This window comes from Temnothorax longispinosus, chromosome 4 (genome assembly GCF_030848805.1).
Source record: "Temnothorax longispinosus isolate EJ_2023e chromosome 4, Tlon_JGU_v1, whole genome shotgun sequence".
Taxonomy (NCBI): Eukaryota; Metazoa; Arthropoda; class Insecta; order Hymenoptera; family Formicidae; genus Temnothorax; species Temnothorax longispinosus.
In genome coordinates, this window is record NC_092361.1 from 23,368,960 (window position 1) to 23,396,735 (window position 27,776).

General features: G+C 40.0%; 1 protein-coding gene across 1 annotated transcript; it reads left to right on the forward strand.

Moving 5' to 3' along the window:
* Positions 1–355: 355 nt before the first annotated feature.
* Positions 356–27,755, forward strand: LOC139811702 (uncharacterized). Its single transcript, XM_071776049.1, has 3 exons — positions 356–2,526; positions 23,426–23,568; positions 23,827–27,755. The coding sequence occupies exons 1-3, from the start codon at positions 1,977–1,979 to the stop codon at positions 25,726–25,728; spliced, it is 2,595 nt and encodes an 864-aa protein (XP_071632150.1). The 5' UTR covers positions 356–1,976; the 3' UTR covers positions 25,729–27,755.
* The last annotated feature ends 21 nt before the right edge of the window (positions 27,756–27,776 follow it).

The following is a 27,776-nucleotide window of genomic DNA, read 5'->3' on the forward strand; positions in this document are numbered from 1 at the left end:
TCACTTGTAACAAAATTAAAATATCTTAATGGATAATCATAAATACGATAACAAATCACAACTTTGAATTATTTCGAGAGAATTGGAGCCGACCCAAGGATCATTCTATTATTATTACACGTAACGTCAAACGCAAAAAAGAGGCATCATTGGACCAAGTCCAACGGCAATGTGGAACGTGATGAAAGTAAATAGCTCGATTTGACGAACCTCTTTTAACGTTTCCGGTCGTTTCACGGAGTTGACGATGAATTCGCGGTATCACTCGTGGGTTAATAAAAGCGAGAGACTGTCGTACCTCGTACCTTGATTCGGAGGCTCATCCAGCGAAGGTGGAGGACCGCGTGGCCGAGCACGTGAGAAAGTTCCCCACCACTTGGCGGGACACCGAACGACGCGCTCGCGCGTACCGCCCACAGTTGCGCCGGGTAACCGTGGCCGCCCAAACGGGCCTCGTGCTCGTCCGCACGAGAGAGTCGCCCGCCTGCACTCTCACGGCACGGACCTGGTCGTCGTACCCTCCTGGCTGTGTGTGCCCTCCGAGCCCTCCAAGGCCACCGTCGCCACGACAGGCCAGCCCGCCTACGTCGGCGGAGGGCTGTGCCTCACCGCTCGCGTTACCGCTCCACGATTGGTCGCTCCATTCCGGCGAGCCAAGTCACGTGACCGGGCCGCCGCCACATTAAAGGACGACTTCCACCTCGATGCCGAAGTGGACTCCCAGCCGCCCCCTCCCGGAACGAGGAAAGAGACAGCAGTAACAACAGAGACACCGGGAACACCGGAGAGGCGAAAAAGATCGTGGAAATTTCGGTCCTGGCGACTGGAGACGGCCGTCTCTTTCTACGGGACGTCCTTCGCCTCTCTTGCCGCACCTTCTCGCTCGGCGGGTACCTCCACCACGGGTCTCGCGGACCCCCACCTTCCCACGGCTGCTATCTCTACATCCTCTCTCTCTCCTCTGTCACTTACCAAGTATACCGCGATCGGTGACTGGCTTGGCGTACCCTAGCCCGCTTGCCTGGGTTTCGGCCGATCGGCACCGGTCACGGCAGCCGCGGTACGCGCGATTCGCCACGGCGTTCTCCGTCGATCGGTCGGACTATCGATCAACCCGTCGCGGCTACGTGTGACAGTGGTGATTTGTGCTTGGTTGTTCCCGCATTGAGATGGCGGATCTATGAATCGGAGCTCTTGTCCGAGCTACGTCGATCGCGAGTAAACAGTGTCATGTTCGTAGCGTGGTCCACAAGTCTGCTTCTCGTTGATACCAGGTGAATTTAATATCATGAGACAAGTTACTCCAGTTAGTTTGTAAAAGAAGATGAGTACGGATACACAGTTTATGATGATATAGTGAATATCATTGTGTGTAGTGAATACGTGGTAAACAATTGTAATTAACAATTGCTAATCGATGTATCTCTTGGCATAAACCATAATGCAAGTAAGTAATAAGTGTAATCGAGGAAAGGCGATACTTGAAAAGATTGCATGAACGAGAAAAGTAATCGATTTCGTGTGTTATTAAAATAAAGAATGAGTAAAGTTTTGCATCATACGCGCACTGATGACAATATATGAAAGAAACGATAATAGGTGATAGGCTACACAAGTAGATCTATGCTTTTCTTTAGCCTCCTTCAGAGTAAATTTTGGCTTAATGAATTTCCATGATTAATGACAATGCGATGTTTTAATATATACTCCATACACATATATACACATACATTTTGAAAGTTAAAGAATAGAAGACGAAACTTTAGTGAGACATTTATCGAGTGAATTAAGTGGATAGAGTGTTTTTCAAAGTCTATACACGTTTCGAAATTACACCAAAGAAGGACATCGCGAAAAAGGAATCACTTAATATCTCACGTCATTTTTTATTAACAATCAATAATAAGTTATTCCCTGATAGCCACATTCACCATTAGAAGAAACAAACTGCACTGAAAATTAGTGCATATTGTCCCATGCGTAGCAAGCAACAAACATTAGTACACCCCGAAGAGAATCCGCGCCAATCGCAGTTGTCCAGCTCTGGCAATCTGCAGCTCATTCAATCATCTCAATCATCTCAGCTCAATCATCTTCAGAATTTGGTTCACGCGAGTAAAGAACTATCGACCGTGAAGACGAGGCCGACGACACCCGTCCTGGCGAACGACGGAGGGGGCAGCTTCTGGCTGGCCACGGTGGCCGCGGGGGCAAGTACCCCAGCCGGGCTGCCCCCGCACGGAACTCATCATCCAGCCATGGATCCAACATGCGGATCCGCCGAAACCGGCTTCATCAACAGTCAACCCTCCATGGCCGAATTCATGACGGCATTGCCGCAATTAGCTGGGGACAGCAGCCTGCAACACTCGCCGGGGACCGGTGGTTCCATCAGTCCTGGTGCTCATCATCCCGCGTATCATACCATGATGGATCCCCATGGTGTCGCTGACCCCTCGGGTGTCAACGTTCCTGAGTATCCCTGGATGAAGGAAAAGAAAACTACTAGGAAAAGTAATCAGCAAGGTAAGTCACCAAAATTGTTTATTGAAAATCATCGCATAACTGTTAGCGAGAAAAAGTTTGAAAAAAAAAACGTATCTTTGAATTACTACTATAAAAACAACGCATTAATTATAATATATTTATTGAAAAATTATTGTATCAATTATTTTTTACTAATTCTAACAATAATTAATAATTTTAAAATCAAGTATCTGTTTAATCCTTATTTGTATGAGAGAAATAATAGATAATTGCCATCGTAAACTTAATTGTTTAAAAATTATATTAATTAAAAGTTATATTAATGTAAAAATCTTAGCGGAGAATAGAAATAGATACCCTATTGATGTCCATTGTCTCTACTAAAATCTATATTGAATAAAACGATGAAATTTGTCATGAAAACATAGTGACAAACGTGAATGTCAATTAACGTGACCATTAGGATTCGGCATGCCATTTACAGCGTTAGGAGTCTATTGGCTTCTCGCCGCTACATTGTGGCTCACCACGGGGTGCCTATCCGACGGCTAATAACAATTTCAAGCCGTTCCTTTCTACTAACTATGCCGCACATCTGGAATACATAGCATGTCAATACCACAGATTTCTGAACATTTGTAAACATTCGGTTCAAATTATGATATATTGTCTCGTCAAAATGTGTCATCCAGATGGGAAAAATTTGTCGAAAATGACCAACATAGCTTCTGGACAGAATTGTGTCTCGCACAACTCATCACGTATTCGTAATTTGCAATATACTAATAATTTATATGAAATAATCATTTATATGAAAGATTAATGCCTCGTACGCCAAAAAATATATTTTAAGTATCTTTTATTTATTATTGCATTTACTATACATAAGGACTCTATGAAATTCTGTACGGTACGAAGTAAAAGTGTCGCGAATTAACATCGCTACGTTAAATCCGTAAGATATCCGCAGCATTTGTTTTTCCAACAACTTGTTGGTATTGCGAAGCTATCGAGGACCAACCGATAAATTTGTGGAGAGATTCACGACACAAATTTATTGGTCCCCGATAGCCTTACAATAGCCAACAAGTTGTTCGGAAAACGAGTGCCCGCAAATATTTTCCTGACCTAACGCAGCGAAATTAATTCGCGAGACTTCCAATAAATTGCTCATATATATTTTTTTTAATACAAAAAATAATAATAAATGAAATATACAGATTATATCTTTTTAATGAATTAATTTTACACGTTGAATTGCATGATACTTCGCGCATCATTGAAGCTCATATAATAGTGAATGGCGATACAATCCGAAGGGTTGGCTAACTTTATGGGCCACTAGGGTCGCCGTTCGACAACGTCCGGGACCCTACAAACGTCTTAGTCTATTTATCTATCCCTGTTTCTCTCTTTCTCACATCGATCTTGCGTCTACAACGGCGATTTAACGTCGTGCCGACTCCAAAACGTGGTCGGACCGTCCGCAGGACACGTCGGAAGATTAAGTGTTTGGCACGGAGGTTAACCAGCCGCTGGCCAGGCGGTAACACGCGGAATCATCTGTAAATTGAGCCCAGGACTAGCGGGAGAGAGCGTCGGGACGGCCATAACTCACATGGGGTGCCGCCACCGACGCCTCGTACACGTCGGCTCTTTGCTTTCAACTACCGTGTTATCCCTTATCGCGCGCTGCCTCGGTCATCTCTTTATGATTTGCGGGCCTATATATAATAATTGTGCGCCTCTTTATAATTATACTTTTCGCGATAAAAGTGTATGAAAATTCCACATCTACTAAAATTTAAATCTAATTTTCTGAATGCATAATTTAAAATTGCGTCTTATAATGTTAAAACATAAGTATTATGACAATACTGATAAAATTTTTCTATCAGATTTATTATTCAGCTTTCGATTAAATTTATATTATTTTATTAAAAAAACGACACTTTTTCGTTTTAATCATGCCTAAATTTCCATGAATTATAGCCAATAGAAATTAAACTCATTATCCCGTTATTACAATTTTAACTGTCGAACCCACATTAATGAATTTCTATCCAAGACGGCGTTATCTCCGTTATGAGGATGGTGTGGCCTACGAAACCTTAAGTAACATCTCGTCTTTTCGTATGTGTCACCATGCTGCTCGTATTAAATTTCAATCTGTTACATCTACGTGTCCTCCAGCTGAGATGTTTTAGTTCGGGGACGCCCGTGGATGGAACGATGAAGGAGGACGTGGTCTGATTAGTTGAGTTATTTGCCAGGAGAAGAGGCGCGACCGACGTTCCATGCTTCGTCGGTAATTCTTGCTGGATACCTTTTCTACAAAAAAGCCACGAATCTACGAGTGTTTTTCCCGACGCCTTGTTCCAGGCGTCTCATCAGTCACGTCGGTGGGTGCCAAAGCAGAGGCGTCAGCCCAGCAGACTCCTCCAAGACGCCGATGTGTCAATTAATCCCTGCATCCCTCGGGATAGGACTAGGCTAGAAGCTGGATTATCATCATCCTCGCGCTGCTATCTTCCGTCCTTCATCTAACACCCCCCTGCGGGACGGCCATTTTCGTGGCCGAACTGCTTCTTACTAAACTACATCGGGCTGCGTTTCCGTCATTAATTAATATACCGGTGATACTTGATGGTCTTGATGTCACTAATAGTCCAGCTTAATACTCGCAAACTTGTTAAATAAAATTATGATACAATTCTAAATCCGTATGAACGGAGTGAAATAACGGGGACGGGTATAAGAACGGGGATTTTCCAAGAGCCTACGGCGAAACACAAATATCGGAATGAAACTCAGGGGAAGGAGGGCGTAAAGATTCGATAACGAAAGAAGGGTGGAAGGAATTGACTATACTTGGCGATTCCATGATATAGGTGATTGAGCGAGTGGGGCTTTACCCTTCGGGGAGGAGCGCAGTACGAAAAGAACGGAGCATCTAATTTAAAGATTCATTGGCGAGTAAATCCTCGCTGAATTAGAGATAACTCTCCTAGAAAATCCCAGCTACTATGACGCTCCACAGCCCGCTTTCTCTGCGGTTGCTCATGGGAAAGAAAAGAGTCTTGTGTGTGAAACGATCATATTCATATTCATGAAAAACGCGAATTCAATGTATGATGAGATACGCTGAAGATAATCTTTCCAATACTCACTGATATAAATGATCAATCTTCACTAATCTCCGATTAAAAATACTGTTCATAATATAGCATTATGTATATTATAAATAAAAATCATCTTATTATTAACTATACTGTTATTAATCACTAGTAATGATGTACATACAAATAAGATTTTGGTAAAAAATATTGCTTCTATAAATTTGTCAACGAATCGACAGATTAAAGGACATATGTACGCGATATGTTTGACATATGGTTACAATACGTATTATAGTAGTTATCACTCAAGCAGCGGGAAGTGTTAGCAGCCGTTACGCGAGATGATTGCAAATATTCGATGCGGAGTCCGTTCAATCTGGCAAGACGAATTATAGAAAGGAAGAAACGTACGTAGTTCTCATACGTTCTCATACATACAGTTTTCCCAGCTCGCACGTTGGTGCAAAACATCTGGAGGAATAACGTCGCATAAAATATTCCAGATTATCCCCCAAACCGTCCGAGTACGACGCCTCACAGCTGCAGCAGGGGGTTTTAGTAGCAAGATGCGGGTGGCTCGCCCGTTTGCACAGAGCTCAAATAATAAACACGGTATAACAAATTGATAATCTGAAACCCCATAATCGTACGCATGTTTCGCCCCGGAATCTGTAGCCCGGCACTAAAAGAAGTTTCCACGCTCGTTGTTACGCCAAATGGAGCGCTATAAAAGTGTGGCGTTCGTATCGTTGTACTGCCTCTCTGTCTCTCTATCTGTCCCCCTTCTCTCTCTTTTTCTTTCCCACTTTGCTATCGTCTTCTCTCAATCTTTGCAAATCGCGCAAATGTGATTTTTGTGAGTAAAAAGAAATTTTTACGTTACTGACATTCAATGACGTGATAAATAACATAATCTATAATTGCGGATATTAAATAAAATTTTCTTTTTAAGCAGAAAAGATAATATAATTAATATAATATACGATCGGGAGACGTAATACAAGCCAATCGGTGATTTGCTCCACAATATGTTCCATAAAGAAAGTGAAACAGCCGCGATTTTCTGCGACAATAATAATTTTATGCAAATGTTCGAAGGTGAAGCGTGAAGCTCTCTAGAATGGCGACGATATTGTCAGATAGACATCTCTCGCCATGCTTTTCGTATCTTCCCCTCTCTAGCAGGGAATAAAAGACATTGAGGGTTCCTATATCTGTTATTCTACACTCGTAAAAGGAAAGGAGGTGTAAAAATTTACAAAAAAGGCGATAACATATGCTGGAGGGTCAACCATAAATGATAGTAAAAACAAACATATCGTGTTATTAAAATTTTTATTTCTTATAAATAAACCGAAGACATTATCAGCAACTACTCTAATTATTCGTGTTAATTGTGCACAACAGTGCGAAAAATTATACTAACATTTTTCAAATTACGTTAATTGGAAGTAAAATCTGCTTTCACTAAGTTTCTCTGATTTGTGTAATATTTATCTGTATATTCTTTTTAAATAATACTCTCGCTTGTCCTCATCCCCCCTTTGCAACATTTTTATATCGAATATTTTTATATGTGAATGCGATTATTTGAGTAAGCTATAGGAATTTCTAGTAACCACAATTTCTAGTTTATTTAAAAATAAAATTTTAAAATTGCGTAACTCAAGCACGCCAATATATCTCGCAATTCGTATTTAAAGAATCTTGACTGCCAGTCTAATAAATTGCCAAACTGTTTATAAACCGTTTAAGCGTTAGCAGATTCTGCGACAGGAATGGGAGTGAGAATCTGAGAGGAACTTGAGCCGTAAAGTAAAGGGATGGTTGAGTGACGATGAGAGCTATGATGGATGGAGAGGTGGACAGGTCACGAATATCACGTGACAATAGGAAAAATTGTTATTTATTTTCTTAATATTTTTTATGTTTTTGGAATTTTAATATAATTCTAAAGATTTCGTATAATGATGCGTGACTAACATTTTGGCATTTCAACGAGCAGTCCGGGTTGATACCTCTTAAACAGTGCAAACAAAACATGCCTCTAACGTGATAGATTATCTACAGCCGTAACTTTCGCAAACCATTAGATACATCCTATCGTGAATCCGTAGATCTGGAGATAGGTGACCCGGCAGGGCAGTTGCCATATTCTTTTTGTCACTGCATCCCGGAAGATCTCACCCCCGCCCGCGCTTTATATTAAAAATGAACTGTCGCTTCCACTGACGACATGGACGGGTATTTGACTGTACTACCGCTTTTATTTGATAAATCGCGGCGCGACCTCCTCTCTCGGTCATCTGAATTTCTAATGCATTATTTTTCCCGGTCGGAACCATCCGCCTGGCTACGTCGAGTCGCGAGGGTGAATCGCGCCACGCCAGACAGGGATGTCGGGTGGCTGAAAGAGCGATTAAGGATAAAGCAGTGGAAAAGCGACCGAAGAAATAACCGGGCTGATCTGAACAGGAGCTTGGAAACTCCTGACTTCTAGTTACCACGATGATTACCATTAACGTTTATCGTAGTTTGAGTATCACGTAATCGCCGAGAGAAAGCTAGATTATTTCGACCAATCACTTGGCACGCTTCACGTCTGATTAGAGTTTCGCCAACGTAAGGGCCTTCTTTTGCTAGAAAAATGGGGATCAACAAGTTCGCAATGATTTTAACGTTTCATAACACGTAATATACTGTCTTCAATGTTACCTGTCATATTTCTCGAAGATTTGCCGCGGTCCACTCAGATTTCACTGTAGACTTTCTAAACGATTAATCAAACTATAAAATTAGAAAAAAAGGCATTAGGTAGCTTACGAATACATGATATCGAGTGCGATACAAATATAATTCTAATATCATTACTTTTATCGTTCTAGGCATACATATAAAGTAATTTGAAAACTGTATTTCTATACCTCCTTCTTACCTGTTAACCCCCTCTTCTTCCTGGAGTGGATCAACCAAAACCTGTTGCCTGTAATGGGCCTCACAGAGCGATAAAAAGTTTTCAACTCTACAGGAGCAAAAGCCTACATTTCTTCTTCGCCGACAGTTTAGCTTCATAATGCAAAGTCGCGAGTCATTCGGTGATCAAAGTGCCGCTCTCTCTCTCTCTCTTTCTTTCTGTTGGGTGAGTGGGTACGCTTTCAAAAGCTATTCTGACGTTTCTTTGAGTCGCCATCAGACGTAACATCAGGACATTGACACAAGGAAGCACCGTTTTGCAAGACAAGAGACGGCAGGACCACAGAGGGAGGTGGTATGACATGTCCTTTTGATTCGTTTCAACGATGGAGAATTGCATCCTTTGGGTGAGCAAACTGCGTCTGAATCGTTGGGGGATCAGTCCTTGATTTATAATTTAGCGATTTTAATTCAAGTTTCTCGACAATTCAAATGTAAAAGAAATAGTTCGACATATTTCAGTTTTCTTAATTGCAAAAAACGTGACCGTGTTATGAGAATTATTCATAAACATTCGACGGATTCACGCAGTTGTTAATGTAAAGAACTGTATTATAAATCTGCAAATCGTCGTAGACACGGTTTGCTCGAAATTCTTTTTTGCTAAATATTGCCGGTCTACGGACAAATACCGCATTAACACAGATTTAAAGTGAACTTAGCGGCAATCTCACGCGGACGTTTACAACCAGACTATAAGTACTTTAGGGTACATTAGCCTCGAGAGCAATGGAGAGTTCACCCTACCCTACCTTCTTTTCTTTCGCGAAGACAACGCACAGTTACGCTAGGGTGGACGCTGTAGGTCTAACGGGGGGAAGAGAAGGAGAGAGAGAGAGAGAGAACGGTAGAAAGAGAGTGGGTGGCAAAGGGGGGAAATCGTCAGCAGGAGGGAGTGGGACTGTCTGGAGTAATTAGCTAGCCAGACCAGGCCAATATCGTGCTGAAAGATTTTCAACTCCCCGACGTCAACTCGGATCCATCGCGACGGGAAAATCCGGCTCGAGCCACTCTGTTTATAAAATGTCAGGCCAATAAAAAGTCATGCTACGTCAAACATCGATAATAACAGGGAAGGGAGGGAGTGAGAGAAAGAGAAAGTGAATGGAAAATTCCATAAGTTTATTAACAACTCGCGCAAAAGAAAATTGCTAGTAGATACTTCCGGTCCCCTGTGCCATTTTGGACAACTACAAAAGTCTTACAGAAGGAATAAGAACCCCGGGTGACCTTCTTCTGTGAGACTTTTGAGAAAGGTTACTTTCTTCTCGAGAAGGGAGACACGCGCATTGTCATATCTACTTTCTTACACAATTCGGTCGATCTAGATATGAATATAAAAATATTTGTGAATTACTCCTGGTATCTGTTTTACATTATATGTTATCACATATTTTTGTTATATGGAAAAAAACTTTACTGTTGCAGCAGAACCGTTGATTCTGGCACATTTGATATCAAAATTACCACTTTGCTATCAATTATATTACATTATATTTAATGTGTTAATAAACTGTTATTTTTTTGTGTATTTCTGTATATTTTCTGTATATCTATATATCTTTATTATAAAATAATATAATAAGCTTATTTTGTTACTTTTAATATGTTTAGTATTATTAGATTAAAAGTCTGTATAATGATAAACTAATGCCTTTGTTGTTATGCGTTAAACAGTTCAAGATGAATTATTCGAGTTGAAGTGCGATTGTATTGTTCTGTTAATAAACGACTTCAGGATCAGACGTCTTCGCTTGGCTGTTCTTTACGTCTGTATCGACTTCACGGAATGACCGAATAGAATCCTTAGGCATGGCAGAATAATGGAAAGAACAATTCCGGAATTGGATGTTAGTGCTCAGGTTCAATCGATTGTCAGGATGACAGTCCAAGCATGACTCGCGGATTCGTAGGTAGGAAACCTCCCGCGCGAAACTCTGTACACGCTGGACGTGGCTGACCAGCCGGCCGACTGACGGACGGCTGACTGCCTTTCTGATTGATGATCGCTACTGGACTCTCCGCCGCCATGCATACCCTACCAACACATCCTCCTCCGTCCTTCACGGGCATCCACCATCCCCCGAGCGTAGCGCGAGTGCCAGCCTTCACCCTCTCCGTTCGCTGGACGCGTCGATTCATTCCCAGAATCGCGCCTCTATCCTAATCTTTTTACGCCGCTCGGATAACACCTTGTTCTCGAGCCAACTCACTCTAGAAATGCGAAGTTAAATTGTGGCTCGATTATTGGTACATGGACAAATGTTGCTATTTGAAATAGCCAACATACATATTATTTGAATTTAAAAATATACATAAAAATTATTATTTATGGACGATAAATATTTAACTGTTATTCATTAAGTAATTAATCGTTATTATATAAATTTTTTGTGCAACATAAACAAATATTCTTATTATAATCTTTAATTGAGAAAAATTAATATATAATATATTAAAATTAATGAATACGCTGTTCTTTATTGATTGCTTGCACAAAAAGATATTTTCGAATAAAATTGATAATCACAGTTTGAATCGAAATAGGCTGTGGCAGACGATTTCAAAATAACGAAAGTGATTAAACAAAATTCTGTAATTCCGATTCTTTTATCAGATACGATTTTAATTATACATTTATTAATTACTAACTACTACTTTAATATATTAACAATAATATTTTCTTACAGCCTAATAGATAAAACATGATAAAAAAAACCAACAACTGACATTTTAAAAATTATATTTTTTTAAATCTACGTAATAAATAGAGTGATATGCAAATTTTCACATTTATCCATAGTTACATCGTCACGCAATAATTTACGAAAGCAATAAGAATAAAGGATATTCCAAAGGATGAACCGGAAATATGTGGTTGGTTACGCGACAAAGCACGCCCGTACTATTTAACTCTTAATCGAGCAGAATTCGCGTATGGATGACCCGACACGACCGGCGAAGGAGCAGTTACAAGTGAATGGATCCACCCTCGTACCCCGCAGCTCCCCACCGCCATGTAGCCCATCGCCCACTTCCTTTCATTGGGAGCAATATTTCTTTTCGCGAGTCCCCTCGCAGGGCCTTTATCTAACAAGGAGCAAATCATTTCCCTATTATTTGCTCGCTATCGCACTCTCGCTCTTCCAGACTTCCTCTTCTGGATTCGTTTTACTCGACCGAGTATTCGGGCTCTTTATCCCCTCTTTCTTCCACTTGTCGTTGCATTTTCTTCGTCGCTATATCTCTTGGAGACCATCCAAACTCTTTCCATCGCAGTGCTTTTGCTCTACTTGGTACTTATTTTAGAGCTTTATTACATATTTCTTCGTTTCGCTTTGCCTCCTTTTCGAATATTTAGATTACTTTAAAAAATATAATATCATATATAAAACGTTACTCAATTTTTATCTTATTCGCTTGTGTATTGAAGAAATGTGCAATATACTCTTGATATACCGTGTAAAATACGAACTTTATGTTTTATTGTATTTATATTCAAAACTTCTTTCATTTTAATGGGACTGAATAAAGGAAGCTGGAGCAAAGCTTGAAATTCTACTGATCAATCCTGAAGAGATAACTTTCCGTTCGCAGCATTTCTCCCTCGGTCGAAGTTTTCTCTCGACAAAGTTTTCCAAACATAGATCCAATAGAATTCCTTTCTTACAAATCTTTAAATTACATTGCACAATATCATTTAGTATCTTGCGAGCGTGAAGTACATTGCACATTGAATTTATCGCCGAATAATCATAAATTATTTTGCTAAATTATTATGCTAAAGATGTTAATGTTTGTGTTAACAATGTATAATTGCAAAAGACATTTCTTAATTTAATAGTCTTACTTTTGCGATTTCTAACGATAGAGGAGGAGTGATTCAATCGTAATGAAGTTCCTACGCTCCCTACAGAAAGTACACGAAGCTCGCAGAAGCGAATAGGTCTCAGGATGGTGTTTGAGTTGGACTAAAGGGGTGGCCAGTGGTCGGTTTAAACAATTATCACGAGGGTTGACCGCGTGTACGAGTCGACACGGGTGGTAAATTATTACACGCGGGGTTGCTGGACTCTAGAGCTCCCGAGTTCAGACCACATTAGCATGGCATTATCACTAAGGATCAAAATCTCTTAAGAGTTAATTTATAAGAAAAGAAATATTATATGTGATACTTTTGAATATATTGTGACATTAAAGATTAAAATATAAAAGTCCTTTAAGTCTTAATTTTTTTTTTAATTGTTCAATGTATTAGACAACCGACGATAACCGCTTAAAATACTAATGGAAATAATTATTATAATTTAAGTATATTTTTTACTTGATTCAGTATTATGCACAATTACAAGACAAGTTTAATGTAAACGCACAACAATTTATCTCTATATGAATATGCGATAAGAGCAAATTTTTCGATCGTTTGCCAATTTGTATCGAACACATTATTCTATGAAATCCTTAAACGTGTAGAGAATCGATTCTAATACAAATACAGCATGTTACTGTTCATCCGCTATGTTACTGAATTGCGCTGCATAAGAATCGCACGGAAAGGAGTGCTCGTAAATCCAGTCGCGCTAGAGAAGACTTGTGTATCTCCGTTCCCCGAAGTGAAGGGTGAGACACAGGGCGAGTGTCCTTTATAGCATTGTTAACAACTAATGTATGCGGCTCGGATCTCCGAAACCCTCCCACATTTAACATTCTTTAACATTATTATACACATGGCGCCCGTCTGAGTACTCTCCACGTATCCGTCCTTCCTCTCCGTCACCCCTCGCCCCCAAGACCGACCCTTCGTGCCCTCCGGGGCCGATTTTTGTCAGTTTTATTTAACTGCAACCACGGAATCCCTTTTCCACCCTTTCCTGTTTTCTTTCTTTTCTCGCACCCTTTATATCTTCGAGACGAGACGCTTTCTCTTTCTCTTTAAGATGCCAGGCACGTTTTAGGACTTACGATCAGCGCCGTAATTTCGACGAACAAGTGGCGCTTACTACTTTCTGATGCGATTTTAGGAGCGCACAACGAGAGACACTTGGAAATAATATATCCTATAAATAATCTAACTGACGTTATGGACTCTAAAATCTGAATATAGTCAATAACAATTTAAAAAGTTGTTTCACGTCTTGGATCACACATTTTATCCTACAACTATCAAATATACACTATATACATATACCTGTTTTCCTTAAGAAATCTCCTTAAGAAAGAATGAGAGAAAAACGTAGTGGCTAAAGAAATGGGACCGTTAGCCAGTGCGTTCTCGTAACATCATTGTTACTGCTCTCGCCGATTAATTAATCGCCATGTTCAGCGGAAATTGATAATTAAAACTGCTTTCGAAACGGTTCTTTTGGCGTTTCGCTGTAAGTCAATCACGTGATTTTGTAATTACCTGAAATGCTGGCGTACGCTATAACGAACGTTCTTAAGAAATTCGTGTAATTAATAACCCGCTCGTCTCATGATAAAACGAAGAAAAAAAATCAGAAAAGGAAACCTTGCGGTGCCGCTGGGTCGAGACTAATTAAAGGTAACTCGTGATATTAGTTAATTTATTGCCAGCTGCGTATAAACGTCACTTCCTATTGGCCGCGCGGACGGCCTGATGCATGCTTAGAACCAAACTTCTCTTTCGGTAGACGTTTTCCTCGACTAATTCGAATAATCGGCAAGATTTCTGTTCATTCGTTATGTCAGATGCTATAACTCATAGTAACGCGATTAATGAAGCGTGTTCTGGGTTTTGTTTTGCTTCGATATATGTGCAAGGCAGGAACTGAATTTCGACGAATTACGAATTACGTTACGCATTATTTTTACACATGAAAAATACATGCCATGCGAACAATATTTCACGCTACGCGTGACTATTATGCTGTGCGTAATTTTCTCTTTTTAATAGTTCCACCGCTTATAATATAATGCGTGATGCAACAGAATTATTATATTTAATCTTTCATATTAGATATGTATTAACACGTTTTCTCATGAGACGAGTTTTAATCAGTATTATTTCAACAAAACCTGCTTCGAAGAGCAACATTTTTCTTTATGTAGCTTGATTAAGAAACCAGTAATGTCGCTGATTAGTACATGATGGCCAAACATACCTATAAACACACGTATGCGAACTTGGAAAAGAAAACGGTGTGCACAAATTACTCACGGTTATCGACCATACTTCTCTTTTCAAACGTGAGTCGACCCAGCTGACAGACGCCTAATTACTGCGATATTGATCCGTCGAAACATCGCGTACGATTCTTCACTCTCTCGAACGCGACTACGCGCGGAATACCGTCGCCAACGTTAGCCAATGTAATAATATCATGTAATATTTGTATTCGTGTATATAATAATACAGTTACATAATCAATATTGGATCAAGATTGGATAAAAAAATTAAATGTTAAATACATGAAATTAATTAATTTAAAAATTGTTACTCACATAAAGAGTATTAAAATATATATTAAAATAATTATAAATTATGCGAAATTTTTTCTGAGGTATAATGCATAATATTTGATCAATTGAAAATAATTAGATACATCATGAAAAAAATAAGGTTTACATTTTAATAATGTTACATGATAACAGCGATATTGATCCAACGGAAGTACATATCGACGGGACGTAGAAAATTTATGTTTTACGTTCCTTTATCCGTATGAAATGTTATCCTTAGGTATACCTATAATTATAAATGCTTAAGTATGCTAAGAAAATTACGATTCCATCGTTCCATCGGTAAACTGACCAAATTAAATATGTAATACTATTGTTCGGTAATGTTCAGCATGACATTTCAGAAAATAGCAAAGAAAAATGTATATTCAAAATTACACAACTATACACAATAATAAAAGCAAAACGTTAAAGAAGACAAAGTTATAGGACAGAACAAACTTTCACATAGAATTGCCACTGTCACGTAACGAGGAAATTTTTTCAAAGTATTCGGTCAGAATATCAAGAAGATATAAGATTTACAAAACGGGGGGGAGGGTGAGTTGCGAAAGATGAAAGAAGTAGAAGGGCCAGCTCTTATTTTCTCGCGACGGTTTACATGGACGTTGGGGTAAGCCGCGAAGGATTTAAAATTTGTAAAGATTAAAATAAACTTTTTATCCGGCCGCGACTTCTCGGTCCCAGAGGAGGAGGTGGAGGAGGAGGGGTTGGAGACGACGGCAGTAGACAAGAAGCTTGCTCCGGGACAAGAAGCTCAGAAGAGCTCGGAAAAAGGCGGTCGTAACGCGAATGGAGGATGTAATGAGAATCTCTCAACTCGAACCATAATTCAAAAAATTGTTGAAGGATTCTACGTTCTGTGCCGCAAATTGTCGTGAAATTAGTTTCGAATTTGTTCCTCGGGGGGGTACAGCACTCGCTGAGCGCGATAGAAGTGCCTTAAATATTTATGAGAGCGGAACTAAAATACATAAAATTATTACGAATATCGATTTTATAATGTGTTCGCACACGCGCTGGAAATATAGAGATTCATATATATATATATCTCATCCAGGATTTTAATATTTTCAAATCCTGGCTTAGCCCTGGATCCACGTGTAATTTTAATTTACCTCCAATTTGCCCACGTGGCAAAACCAGAGGAAATTGATCCGGGAAAATCAGGAACCGTTATGTATTTTGATCATCGCGGGATTATTTTAATCACATTAGTGTTCGAACGTCGAGGCACACCGACATCTCGTTACGAAAAGGTGCGCTCACAAAATCAATCTCGCGTCTAATGGAAAGATGGCTTTTCATCCCCCCTGGAGACCACTCCCGTTTCACATACCGAGCGCCCTATGCCTCGAGTATCACTGCTACTTTTCGGTCGCGTCTTTTCGATATACCTAATACTGTAGATTTTTAACACGGCTTGTTTTTATAAAGCACATTATTTCAAGAATTGCACTTGACGTAACTATTTTTTGCATGGAAACATTTCGACGTAAATACATATTTTTATATTATAATTTTTCCGCGGAATATTTAAAATATCACATCATTATCGCACAAATTACGCATTAAACATTGATATTTAATCCGCGAAAAAAGAAATAATGAAGCGTTGGAAATCGTAATTCTTTCGTTATGTAAGCCGCGTTATTTAAATTGCATAAGAATGGCGCTGGTAATTATAGAGGAAAAAATTATGTAAAACGGCAAAATACTAAATGCGAACGCACACACTCCAAGAATATGTGTGTCATAAGCGCAGAATTAATCTTGACCAATTGCAGACGCAGAGCAAAACACCAATTGGCTCGTTTGTATTAGGTAGCTCTACTTATGTGTACGTTATCGCGTGATTATTTCGTATATGTCACAGGGGCGAGCATGCTAAGCAGAGATTTGTTAAAAACGAAACTTCATGTATAACTTACAATTATACAATTCTTTGCAAAATGAATATTTTATAAAATTGTCATAAATAATATGACACGTGCTGAACTATATGATCGGTAATATTATGATTGACATCAGCTTCCAAAAACTGGCCAACGCCAAGTGGTTATCACGGAGTTCCGTGAGTCTTTATTATGAAATAACAGCTAGTGCTATCACATGGTGAACCCAGAGATATCATTAATCAAAGATCGTATCCCTCCAATTATGACTCATGCTACCGCAACTTTTGCGAACATCAATTTTTGAATGAGCCAGGGCCAGGCGTGCATTTTAGGTGTATGGTGTATATAATAATCTTTTATCGCGGATCAACATGAGAGGTGAAACTGCGCGTTCGCCAGTCGTGCACGAAGAAGTCGAGTGTACTTGGTCGCGCCACCCCAATGATTGCAGGTTGCATCGGCAACGCCTTCTGAAGTATCCAGCCAGTCTGAACGCCACGCATATGTACGTCTTGCCTTTCTTTCACCGCGGGAGAGATCCCTGCGTCCAATTTTCTTGCACGAAGGGCCGCTAGCCGTCGCGCCCACCATAATCACAGGTTGGCGAACCTGTGCACGTTCAACATGGCCGACGCGGTGGTTGGTGCGGAGCACCAACGTTGCCGTGTCTTCGGCAGCGCTAAGCCAGCGCACGGCGACGGCTCGCGATGTTGCCAACAACTTTTTTCGAACACGCAAATCTTCCCGTGCCGCTTTTATATCTTTTTCCTACCATCACCGTTCTTCCGTTCTTGTATTTCTATCCTTTTTCATGCTTCCTCTCCCCCCACGTCCCTTCTTCTTTTTGTCTGCTCTACATGCCAGCTAGCTCGGCGACTCCTCTCTTTTTCCGTCATTACAACAAGGTAACTATATGTAAAAAGTTATGCTAATATCTGAAGTGCTATTATGCCAGACAAGAACCAAGTCGGAAAGATGTGGACATACAATCATGAATCAAAGCAAACAAAGGCTTCATCATAAATAAATGATTATGTTGTTTCTTACATTTAACGCTAAATTATGATGGAAAAAGCAATTGCAAAGTCAATATTTTGCATTACTTTCCTTTGGAAAAGAAATATTTATAATATTCTAAATATATATATGTATAGAATATATTATCAATTAAAATTGAAATAATTATTCATATCTAAAATGTATAAGAAATTATATAGGAGAATTACTGACAATTCCGCTGTTTCAATGGTTTATGCGTTTATGCATACAAGTTATTACCAAGCTAAGTTATCAGTACTTCAATGTCGTCACGCTGAAGAGCATCGAATTTGATCAATGACTCGAATCGATTGGTAATATCAATGTTCTAAATCGTCGTATAATGGTACAATGTTGAAATCAATTCCCCATGGACAACAGCCCTATCAGCAAGTGAGGTAGCCACTTGAACGTAACGCTCGGGTTCCAGCCGAACTGGAACAGGAAGGTACGAAATATTTTGCGGCCGTGGTCGGTGGTCGGCCGCAGTTCTTGTTTTGCTCACTGTTAATTGATTATAGCTCGTATCCAACGCAGAGGCCGCAACCCCCGACAAGCCCACCAAAACCAAAGCAGCCGAGAGCCCTTCCTGCCAGCCATTCCACTTGGACTCCCTTCATTCTGTTCCCGTGCGTTTAGTTTTGTTCGTTGCCCCTCACCCATCGCCCGTCCTACGTCTTGGTGTAAATCTGTAATGAGCCACAGTTTATGCCGATTCCACCTTCCAGCCTTCCCTCGCTTATCCGCCACAAATTACCCAATGGCGCATTAAATACCTACTTTATTCTCACGTGATGAATAATTCTTCCATTGTTTTTAAACAAGCACAGAACATTATTATAATGTAAATTTTTATTAGCATCGCTTCCAATGTCGATTTGATTTGGAAGGACAAACGGGAATAGGGAACTGATCTTTCCATTTGTTAAACATTTGTAGAGGCCAAGTTCAGTAAAATGTAGAATTTTATTTGCTATTTATATACAAATATTATTAATTTAAAAAAACTGTTAAAACAATTACTATCATAAAATTGTGAGACGGTCCAATATTAATGTTGCATAATAAGACGTTATAGAGCTACGGCATTTTAAAGCAGATCGTTCTCCCCAGAATCCAGATTCGCAATGTTCGGCGAGCTTAAAACGCCCGAAGGCATCCGAAACGATCAAAAAGTTATCGATCACGGTAACCTTCCACGCTGACCGCCGTCTACCTGTTTCGGACACGTCAAAGCACGGACATGGAGCCGGCTGTCTTCTCGTTTGTTTCAAATTCTCGTCACTCATTTTTCATACGTTTACACTGCCGACGCCGCCGCCGTCGCGCCGCCGCAGATTCCTCTCGATACTAAAAGAACGAGAGAAAGAGAGAATGAGCGAGGGGGATGAGAGAGGAGAGAAAGGGGGAATGGTGGAGAAAGAGGGAAGAGAGGAAGAAGTTGCGAACGGAACGAAGAGGGGTAATCGTTCTCTTCTCCACGCTGTTCGAAATAGTGGTTCTTTCCGCCCTTTGTTCTTCCTCACAAGTTTTCTTCCTGCAGGCGCGGGGGGAAACAAAAGACAAATTACAGAGACGCCCGTCATGTGACCCTTCCCACCTGTCTATAAACGACCTGGTCCAGTCCAGAGAAAACGAGAGCACACCGAAGGCGGACACAGGAGGGAAATCCGTGATCCGGACGACTTGGTCGCATGTGTAAACTACTTCTCAATTGAAGATCCACTTTTTCCTCTCGCCTTTGATGATCGTACTCCCTTGGGACACATTTCTTTATTGCTCGTTATCGTCTTCAATGAGAACGTCTACAAATTAATCATATAAGTGCAGTGGAACAATGCAAAAATTAAGAAAGAAGCATTGGGCATGTGAGTTTCACCAGCTGTTCATAAACATTCTGGTATAATAAAGGCGAAAGAATAAAGGAGACACGAGCGAGTAGAATTGAACAATGCCTTGCGTGTGGATCTCTTTCACTCCTATATTTACGTAATTGTTGTTTCGTATGATCGAAAATTTCCGCAAATAAAATTCCTCTAGAAGTCGGAGCACGCATTATTAGCGAACAGTATCGATATCTTTATTGCTATTTCATCAATCTTATAAAAATAAGTATAAAGTAGAAGCGTCGAGCTGAAAATATTATCCTATGGTTTATGTACTCTTGATCTAAAAGTAATATTATGTAGAATCAAAATTATCATAAATTATATTTAATTTATGCATAAATAAAATCTTTCTCTCGAATAAAAAATTTTGAATATTATATAGAAATTCAATACAAAGATATAAAAAGCGAAATAATAAACAGTATCTCGATAAGATGCTATTAATTCAGAAAAATAATCGCTTTCTTGTTTTAGTTTACATATTCTATCACAGATTATTTATAATAATGCTCGTATAAATAAAGTAATTCGTATACCCATTTAAGCTTTAATTGATAAAGCTTGCACTGATTAACACACGTTTTTAAAAAAGTGACTGAAAGACATGGCATAGCTTGCAAAGTTATGTTTCATCAAAAGGTAACATTTTAAAGTGTAAACTCATACCGACGTCCTCATACTGATGAGAACGCGCGAAGCGACGGCTGTCAGCTTTGTCACGGACATCAGCATCTGCTCTATCGACGATTGACGAACTATTACATTAACAAACCTGTTATTTTAATTTTGTTTTTTATATTTTTACTTCAATTTCTTAATTACTGCACTTTTTATTAAAATAGAGATGTATTGCATCAATTATGAAAATTTTGAAATAAAATTGTGACTTATTAATTATATTATGAATTATAGTAAAGAATGACTTATTAATTAATTATTATTAACTGCAGTTATATTTTATATTTTTTTGCAAGTATTTTGTAGTATTTAGTTTTTTATTCTGCATTCATTTTTTATTATTAAAAAATTATCAGAAAAAAGCATATAAGATTAACTTTCAAAAAATTAAAAATACGAATTTTTTAACATTAGTCTATTACAAATAAAAGCGGTTATTAATAATATTGATATTAATAACAGTATTGACGTTTATTTACATAAATGTTATTTAAATATTGATGTATATGCTTTAACACAATTTGCATATTAAAAGCTTTAATAATTCTAAAATATTTATGGTAGCAGTCTGAACCGGATGAACCCATAAACGAAGCTAACAGCGTGATATACGAAAATACGGACTCTATTTTCGTGCTCTATCGTTCTCACCTCACACACGATCCTGTCAGGTCTTCATTTTGACTACGCCTTGACAGTTCGTCATCCTCTACATCGTCTCGCAAGAACGAGAAGCTTGCTAGCAACGCCGACATTTTCGTCCGAAAAAAGTCGTTACCGTTACAAAGCAATAACGCCTGTCACTAATTTGGATTAGCAAGAAGTGGTGTGATATGGTACCGTTATTTTACTCACAAAGCTAAACAATATTTAATTATTGTTACCAAAATATCTGACACTTGATAAAAAAATCTATCCTTTAAAAATATTTTCTAATCTAAAGATCTATTTATGTATTATTATTAATATCTAAATATAAAATGCAAATAATTTTTTATAACGATTTAAAACATCGTAAATACTTACACAGACTCTCAAAAAATATACTCTATCATTCGTTATATATATTTTTATTTTGTAACAGTTTAATTTATATCGGGTAGTTATTTGCCATCCAAATATTGCTCCGAATTCATCGCCGGATTGAATTAAACTCCTGGAACGATTGAACAGATACAGGGCGTGGAGTGGAGTTTGATCGACAGTTTCGTCCAACCAATCGCAAGACCGAAATGCTGATGAGGCCCACGTCAATCATGCGATACTTTCATCTCGCCACCATCGCCCTCACCCTATGGAAACTCCACGTGCAGGATTTGCTAGGTTCAAAGCTTACTACATCTTCAGTCTACACCCTTCTCCCTCATCCCCGAGTGTCTTCTCTCTTTTCTATTCTTCCTCTCCCTTTCTGACCATCTCTATCACGTACCCTCCCCGACCTTTTCCAGTCACTATACCTTCCTCTTTTTACCTTTCGTCCTATCTATGTCTTTTTCCTTCTGTCTCGTTCGATTATTCTCTTTCTCTTTCTTCTTTAACCCCTGGCGACTCATCCTACTGTCGAACCACCCCTAACCACCCCTCTGCCACCCTACATCCGCTCGCACGCTATGGGGTAGTTTAGCATCTCGGCCCTACGAAACGAACCACCTCCTCCCTCGCTGTCCCCCTTCGCTCCAAACTGCGTCACGCCGTATCGGTTTTTTTTCTTCTCTCATGATACGGCGACGCATAAAAAAGTGTAACACCCCTGCTTCTTGATAAAAAAAAAGACCTTGACATCCAGGTGGTCAGTGACCGATAGAATAAAATATTGGCGTGAAATATTTCTCGCGCTGTTGTGATGTCCGCCAAGGTGTCTCTTACACCTCTAAATGATAGACAGAAAACCCGAAGTACTCAGAATGTAATATATTGGAGAAAGTTTTTCTAAACATTTATGGCAAAATATACGTTGTTCCTATAGAGAATTTGCCAAGACACGTCTTGTTAAACAACGCAAGCTCGCGGTGAGCCATCAAGTTTGATTGAAATATTACTCCTCGGGGCGTGCAGCGAATTCTGTAATTACGATAGGCGGCTATTAATAATTGTTTACCGCAGTTGGGTGGAAATTACTCTTACGCCACATGTCTCGACAAAGTACCGTGAGATACTTGATCGCTACTTTCTAGACCAAATCTGCCCGAATAAGCCGCGATATGCTTCCTTATATCGTCCCTCCAACCCCTTCCTCTCTCATGTTTTCACGTCCTCTCGATCCTGTGTGGCATTCCTCTTGTTATCGCGGAACAAGTTTCTTATCCGATAACAATTAGGAGGTGTTTCGCATCGACATGGAATAGTGCCGGTGGGAAACTTGCCCAAAAGTTTCTAAGGAGCCCAGTAACTCGCCGGAACAACACCAGAATGGTCCTTTTCGTCGCGCGAGAATCTTCGCTCATGCATTGTTAAGGATGTCGTGTCGCATCCCTCCCTCCTCCCTCCTTATCTCTATCTTCCTCTCTATAGTCTAGGTTGCTTAAATGATCATTAATTAGGATACCATTTACTTCCTATAACAGACAAAAAGAGAGCAACATGGCGGTAAAGACGAAGCGAGTATCGGAGCGCGAGAACTTCAACGTGCTACAAGAAATAAAATAAAAAATTAAAATTATTTGCATAACGTATTTTTTGATAAAAATATTTATAATATTTGTAAAATATCTAAATACACATGACATTTCACCTAAAATATAAGAATAAATTAGTGCAGATAATTAAATCAATCTTATTATTGAAGAAAATCTACGTTATGTTATTTCGATTTGTTATAATTGCATCGAAAAAAATTGAAAAAGAGGGAATTTTTCTTTTGCAGAGAACGGTCTGCCAAGAAGATTACGAACGGCTTATACAAATACGCAACTTCTCGAGCTGGAGAAAGAGTTTCATTTCAACAAGTATCTTTGTCGACCACGAAGGATAGAGATCGCAGCTTCATTGGATCTTACAGAAAGACAGGTAATAATTTAAATTAAATAATGTTATATATTATTAAAAAATATTTATTATATTATTTCCATTTTTAATACGTTATATATTTCAATATATGTTATATTTTAAAACCTTTTATACTATTTTTATGTTGCTTCATTAAAATTGTTACAAAAAACATGTTTCTTTTATCTGTTGCACAATTGTTGATGCATTATATGCAGTATCTATATTTAATAACTAAAAATGTAAATAATTATATAAATATCGCTATCTTCCTCTCAGGTAAAAGTTTGGTTTCAAAATCGACGAATGAAACACAAACGGCAAACGCTCAGCAAGGAAGACGGCGACGAGAAGGATGGCTCCACTTCGGATGGCATGGAAAAGCCCAAGAGCGATAAAATGTTATCAGATAACGACGAGAAAAAGAGCTGTCATAACTGTGATATTTCGGGCGTGGGCGATGTCGGAAGTACCTTAACCGGCGACGTTACTGATTTAGGATCTTCCGGCCGAAGAAACAGCAACAACAATAACACACCTGGTGCAACCAACAACAATAATAACAACAACAACAGTAATCCTGGTTTTAATACGAACAGCAATGGTGCTAGCAGCGTTGGCAGTACCAACAGCGTGTCCAGCTCGTTCGAGAAAATGATAGTGGATGACGATTCGAGGTCGCAAGATGGAAGCGAAGTGACGTCGCCGAGCGTGACGAAAAAATTGTCGGGCGAAGTGAGAGTGAAGGTTGAGAGCGGCCACAAAAGTCCGAACACAGCGAAGCAACAACAACAACAGATCTCGGTAAGCAAGAAATCGCCATCGGCCAGCACGAAGGACATGTGTTCGGTCAACAGCAATGGTGTACTGTTAGCCATGCCGGACTCGACGGTCAGCACGCCGGTTCTACCGGGTCAAAATTCCACGAGAAGTTTAACGCCATCCTCGACACCCGGTACTCCCGTTTCCGTCCAGCTTCAGCAAGGCAGTCCCCTCGGTATCCAGCAAGCGGCTCACACGGCCTACATGCAGAGACCGCGTAGCTCACCGTCCTCCACGACCTCGTTACCGGGTCCGATGTTGCACGCGTCTACGAATCCGGGAACGATGTCGCCGCACGGTGGCCGAAACATCTCCAACAGTCAGCAAGCACACTTCCAGCAGCAGGGCGTGTATCAGCCCACGCCGGGCATCGATTATCGAAACGGCGTACCCGCAAACAGACAGAGCATACCTACGGCGTCGCAACAGACCCAGTCGCAGAGCAGTTACTGCACCAGAGATACGTATCAGCAACCAAGAATCTCTTATCCGAGTGAGGTGAATTCTCTATACGTTAGACAGAATCAGACGATGGGTTCGAGAGTGGCGCATCACGTGAGAGCGACGGGCACAGCATCGAGATCGATGTACGGTGCCAACATGCAGTTCCATCAGCAACAGTTGCAGTACGGTAGCACCGGAGAGTATAACGGATATCCTCAGGCTGGGCCACCTTATCACACTTATCACAGAGGTATGCAAGGTACCAACGCGTACAATTCCGGCCAGGGATACTCGGCGACGCAGAACGAGCAGAGCACCGACGGCTACATGACGCCTGGAAATTACGGTTACTCGACCGGCGGCAACTATCATGGAGCCGGCGAGAATCTGGCGACACACGGGCACGCCGCTGTGTCCGCGCAGACCGGGCAGCATTATTTCAACGACATCCAGCAGCAGCAGCAACACCCGCAGCAACACACCGCCGAGGGCTATGTCACTCATCAGCCGCCGATGCATCCAAGTTCCGGCGACTACCGACCAGGGAACAAGTGTCACCCGGGAGCGTATTACGAGCAGACTGCCAGTCAGTTGCACGTTCATCAGGGCGGCGAGGCTTCCAGCATCCCAAACAGTTACGTATCGTCGCCCGATCCATTTCCGGCGCCTGGCATGACGACAACCGCGACGGCGATCGCAGCTGCTACCGCAGCGGTTATCACGCCACCCGGAAGCGCCGGCCAGGCTGACGGCAACAACGAATCCTACGGCAATTATGGCAATTTTTACGGCGAACCGGTACACACTGCCGCGGCGCCGCCACCATCCGCCGACAACAGTAACAGCTCGTCCGATTTCAACTTCCTCAGCAACCTGGCGAACGACTTCGTACCCGAGTATTACCAGCTCAGCTGAGTCCACGAGACCGAGAATCCTTGCCAACTGGACTGGGGCGATGAGCAATGCCTACTCAACGCTTTATACTGAAGCGTGCCGCGTAAGAATCTACGTGATTTGTATGTACTATTAGTATTCGTGATTTAACTCTGCGTGTAAATGGAAATCGTGTAAAAATGAAACGGACTCGGATTAGAAATATTATTATCGGTGCGTGTGCGTGTGTATCTATATAAGTTTATGTCATTCAACCTAGGCTGTCGAATGTCCTCTAGTTCGAAATGACTCCTTCCGCGAGTTGTGTCGAAATTATTTTCAAGACTGCTTGCAATCACGGCACGAAGACTAATTTATAGAATGGTTGTACATAGTAAAATTTGAAATATTTAAATTGACTTCAACACCTACAAGCATATCTGAAATAATCCGGATTACCAGAGAAATTGTCGACTGTTCTAGAATGCAACTGTAGCCGAGCAGTCGATATCGTTACGCATCCGAATAATATCAATTTTAATATTCCTTACCACGGACAGGATGTAACTCCACCAATTTACATTCCAAACATTTAAAGATGTTTCGGAAATATACAACAGTGACAACGAGTGCAATGGTTGTGTTAATTTTAAATTAGAGAACGACGTTGACAGAGTTCCCCTATTTACAGAATTTTTCAAACTGTGTTACAAAGTGACATTCACCACCCTTTCGGTGCGAAACGCGCTTAATCGCAGAAGATGAAAAGTGATTTGTAAGTGATATTAGACTGATATACACGAACTATGGTCTATACAAATGTGCATGAAGAGTGTTGTAAATATGTCAGAAGTTTACCGGTACGGAAATTCGATGGAGTTTCAATTCCACGATTCGATTCTCGTGAATTGAAACACGAAGTAAGTGCAATCTTCTTGGCGCGAACGTTCTCTACGTTAGTGCATCGTTAGGGTGTTCGAAAACTAGATTGTACAGATCACCGAACCCATGTTCCTTTCGTTTTCGATGTAACTTCAGTCACTGGCACAGAGTGTGTGCTTGGAGCATTTAATCTTATTTGAAAGTCTCGAACAAGGATTTGAAGATGTTTTCAAATTACACACATTCTACAAATGTTTAATTTTCACGTGATGGCCAATAACATAACGAGATAATATTTGATTTAAAACGATAAAACGAGGCCTGAGACTGTAGGTACATGTGAGCAATAATTAACAATGAAACTATGTACATATATATCATACAAAGGATAGATTAATGGAACACAAATGAATAAGAAAATCGCATTTATACACAGTCATGATTACTATATCGAATATACAACTTCTGAAAAGCGAAATAGGTACAATCCGTTAGTTTTAATTAAACGCAGGAAATAGATGTCTATCTCTCTCGCTTATAAAAAGAAATCAATGTCCTCCAATTGAATATGGAGAATAGTTAAAAATCATTTCTTGGCCACTATTGCGGAAAGAGACAGATGCACTTGTAAAAATGTTGCGCTGTTCGTTTTGTGAAAAAATGAAACAAGCTTTAAAATTAATTTAAATCGATATGTTATTCTGTGTCGTGGATAATGTCATTTAATAACGAACGGATATCGTTGAGCAATACTTGGAATGATAATCAACAATTTCTGATTGCGGAAGATGTATTTATTGTATCCTCTAAATATCGGTTGCATTATCATTTTTTCACAAATCGCATTTTTTTCAAAGCTCTACTAGCGCTACTTTAAGCGAACCAAATAAATTATTGTCTCACGGTAGATAATATAAAAGAAAACGTAGATAGGGACATAATTTTAATTTTCACCTCGCGACTACATATTTAATACGCAGCTCTTTTTGTATAAAACACTAGATGCCGTCGTTGTTCATATAAAGACTCTCATATGTACATACGCGCGTACGATAACCGTATATATATTGTTTATTCATTCTGACTACATAATTGTGTTGCAAGTGAGCCCTCGACACGGTAAACGAAGTTATCACACGTGTACATTCACTCACCGGTACATTTGACAAATACAGATCCATAGTGAAAAGTAACGAGAGTGTGTTCTT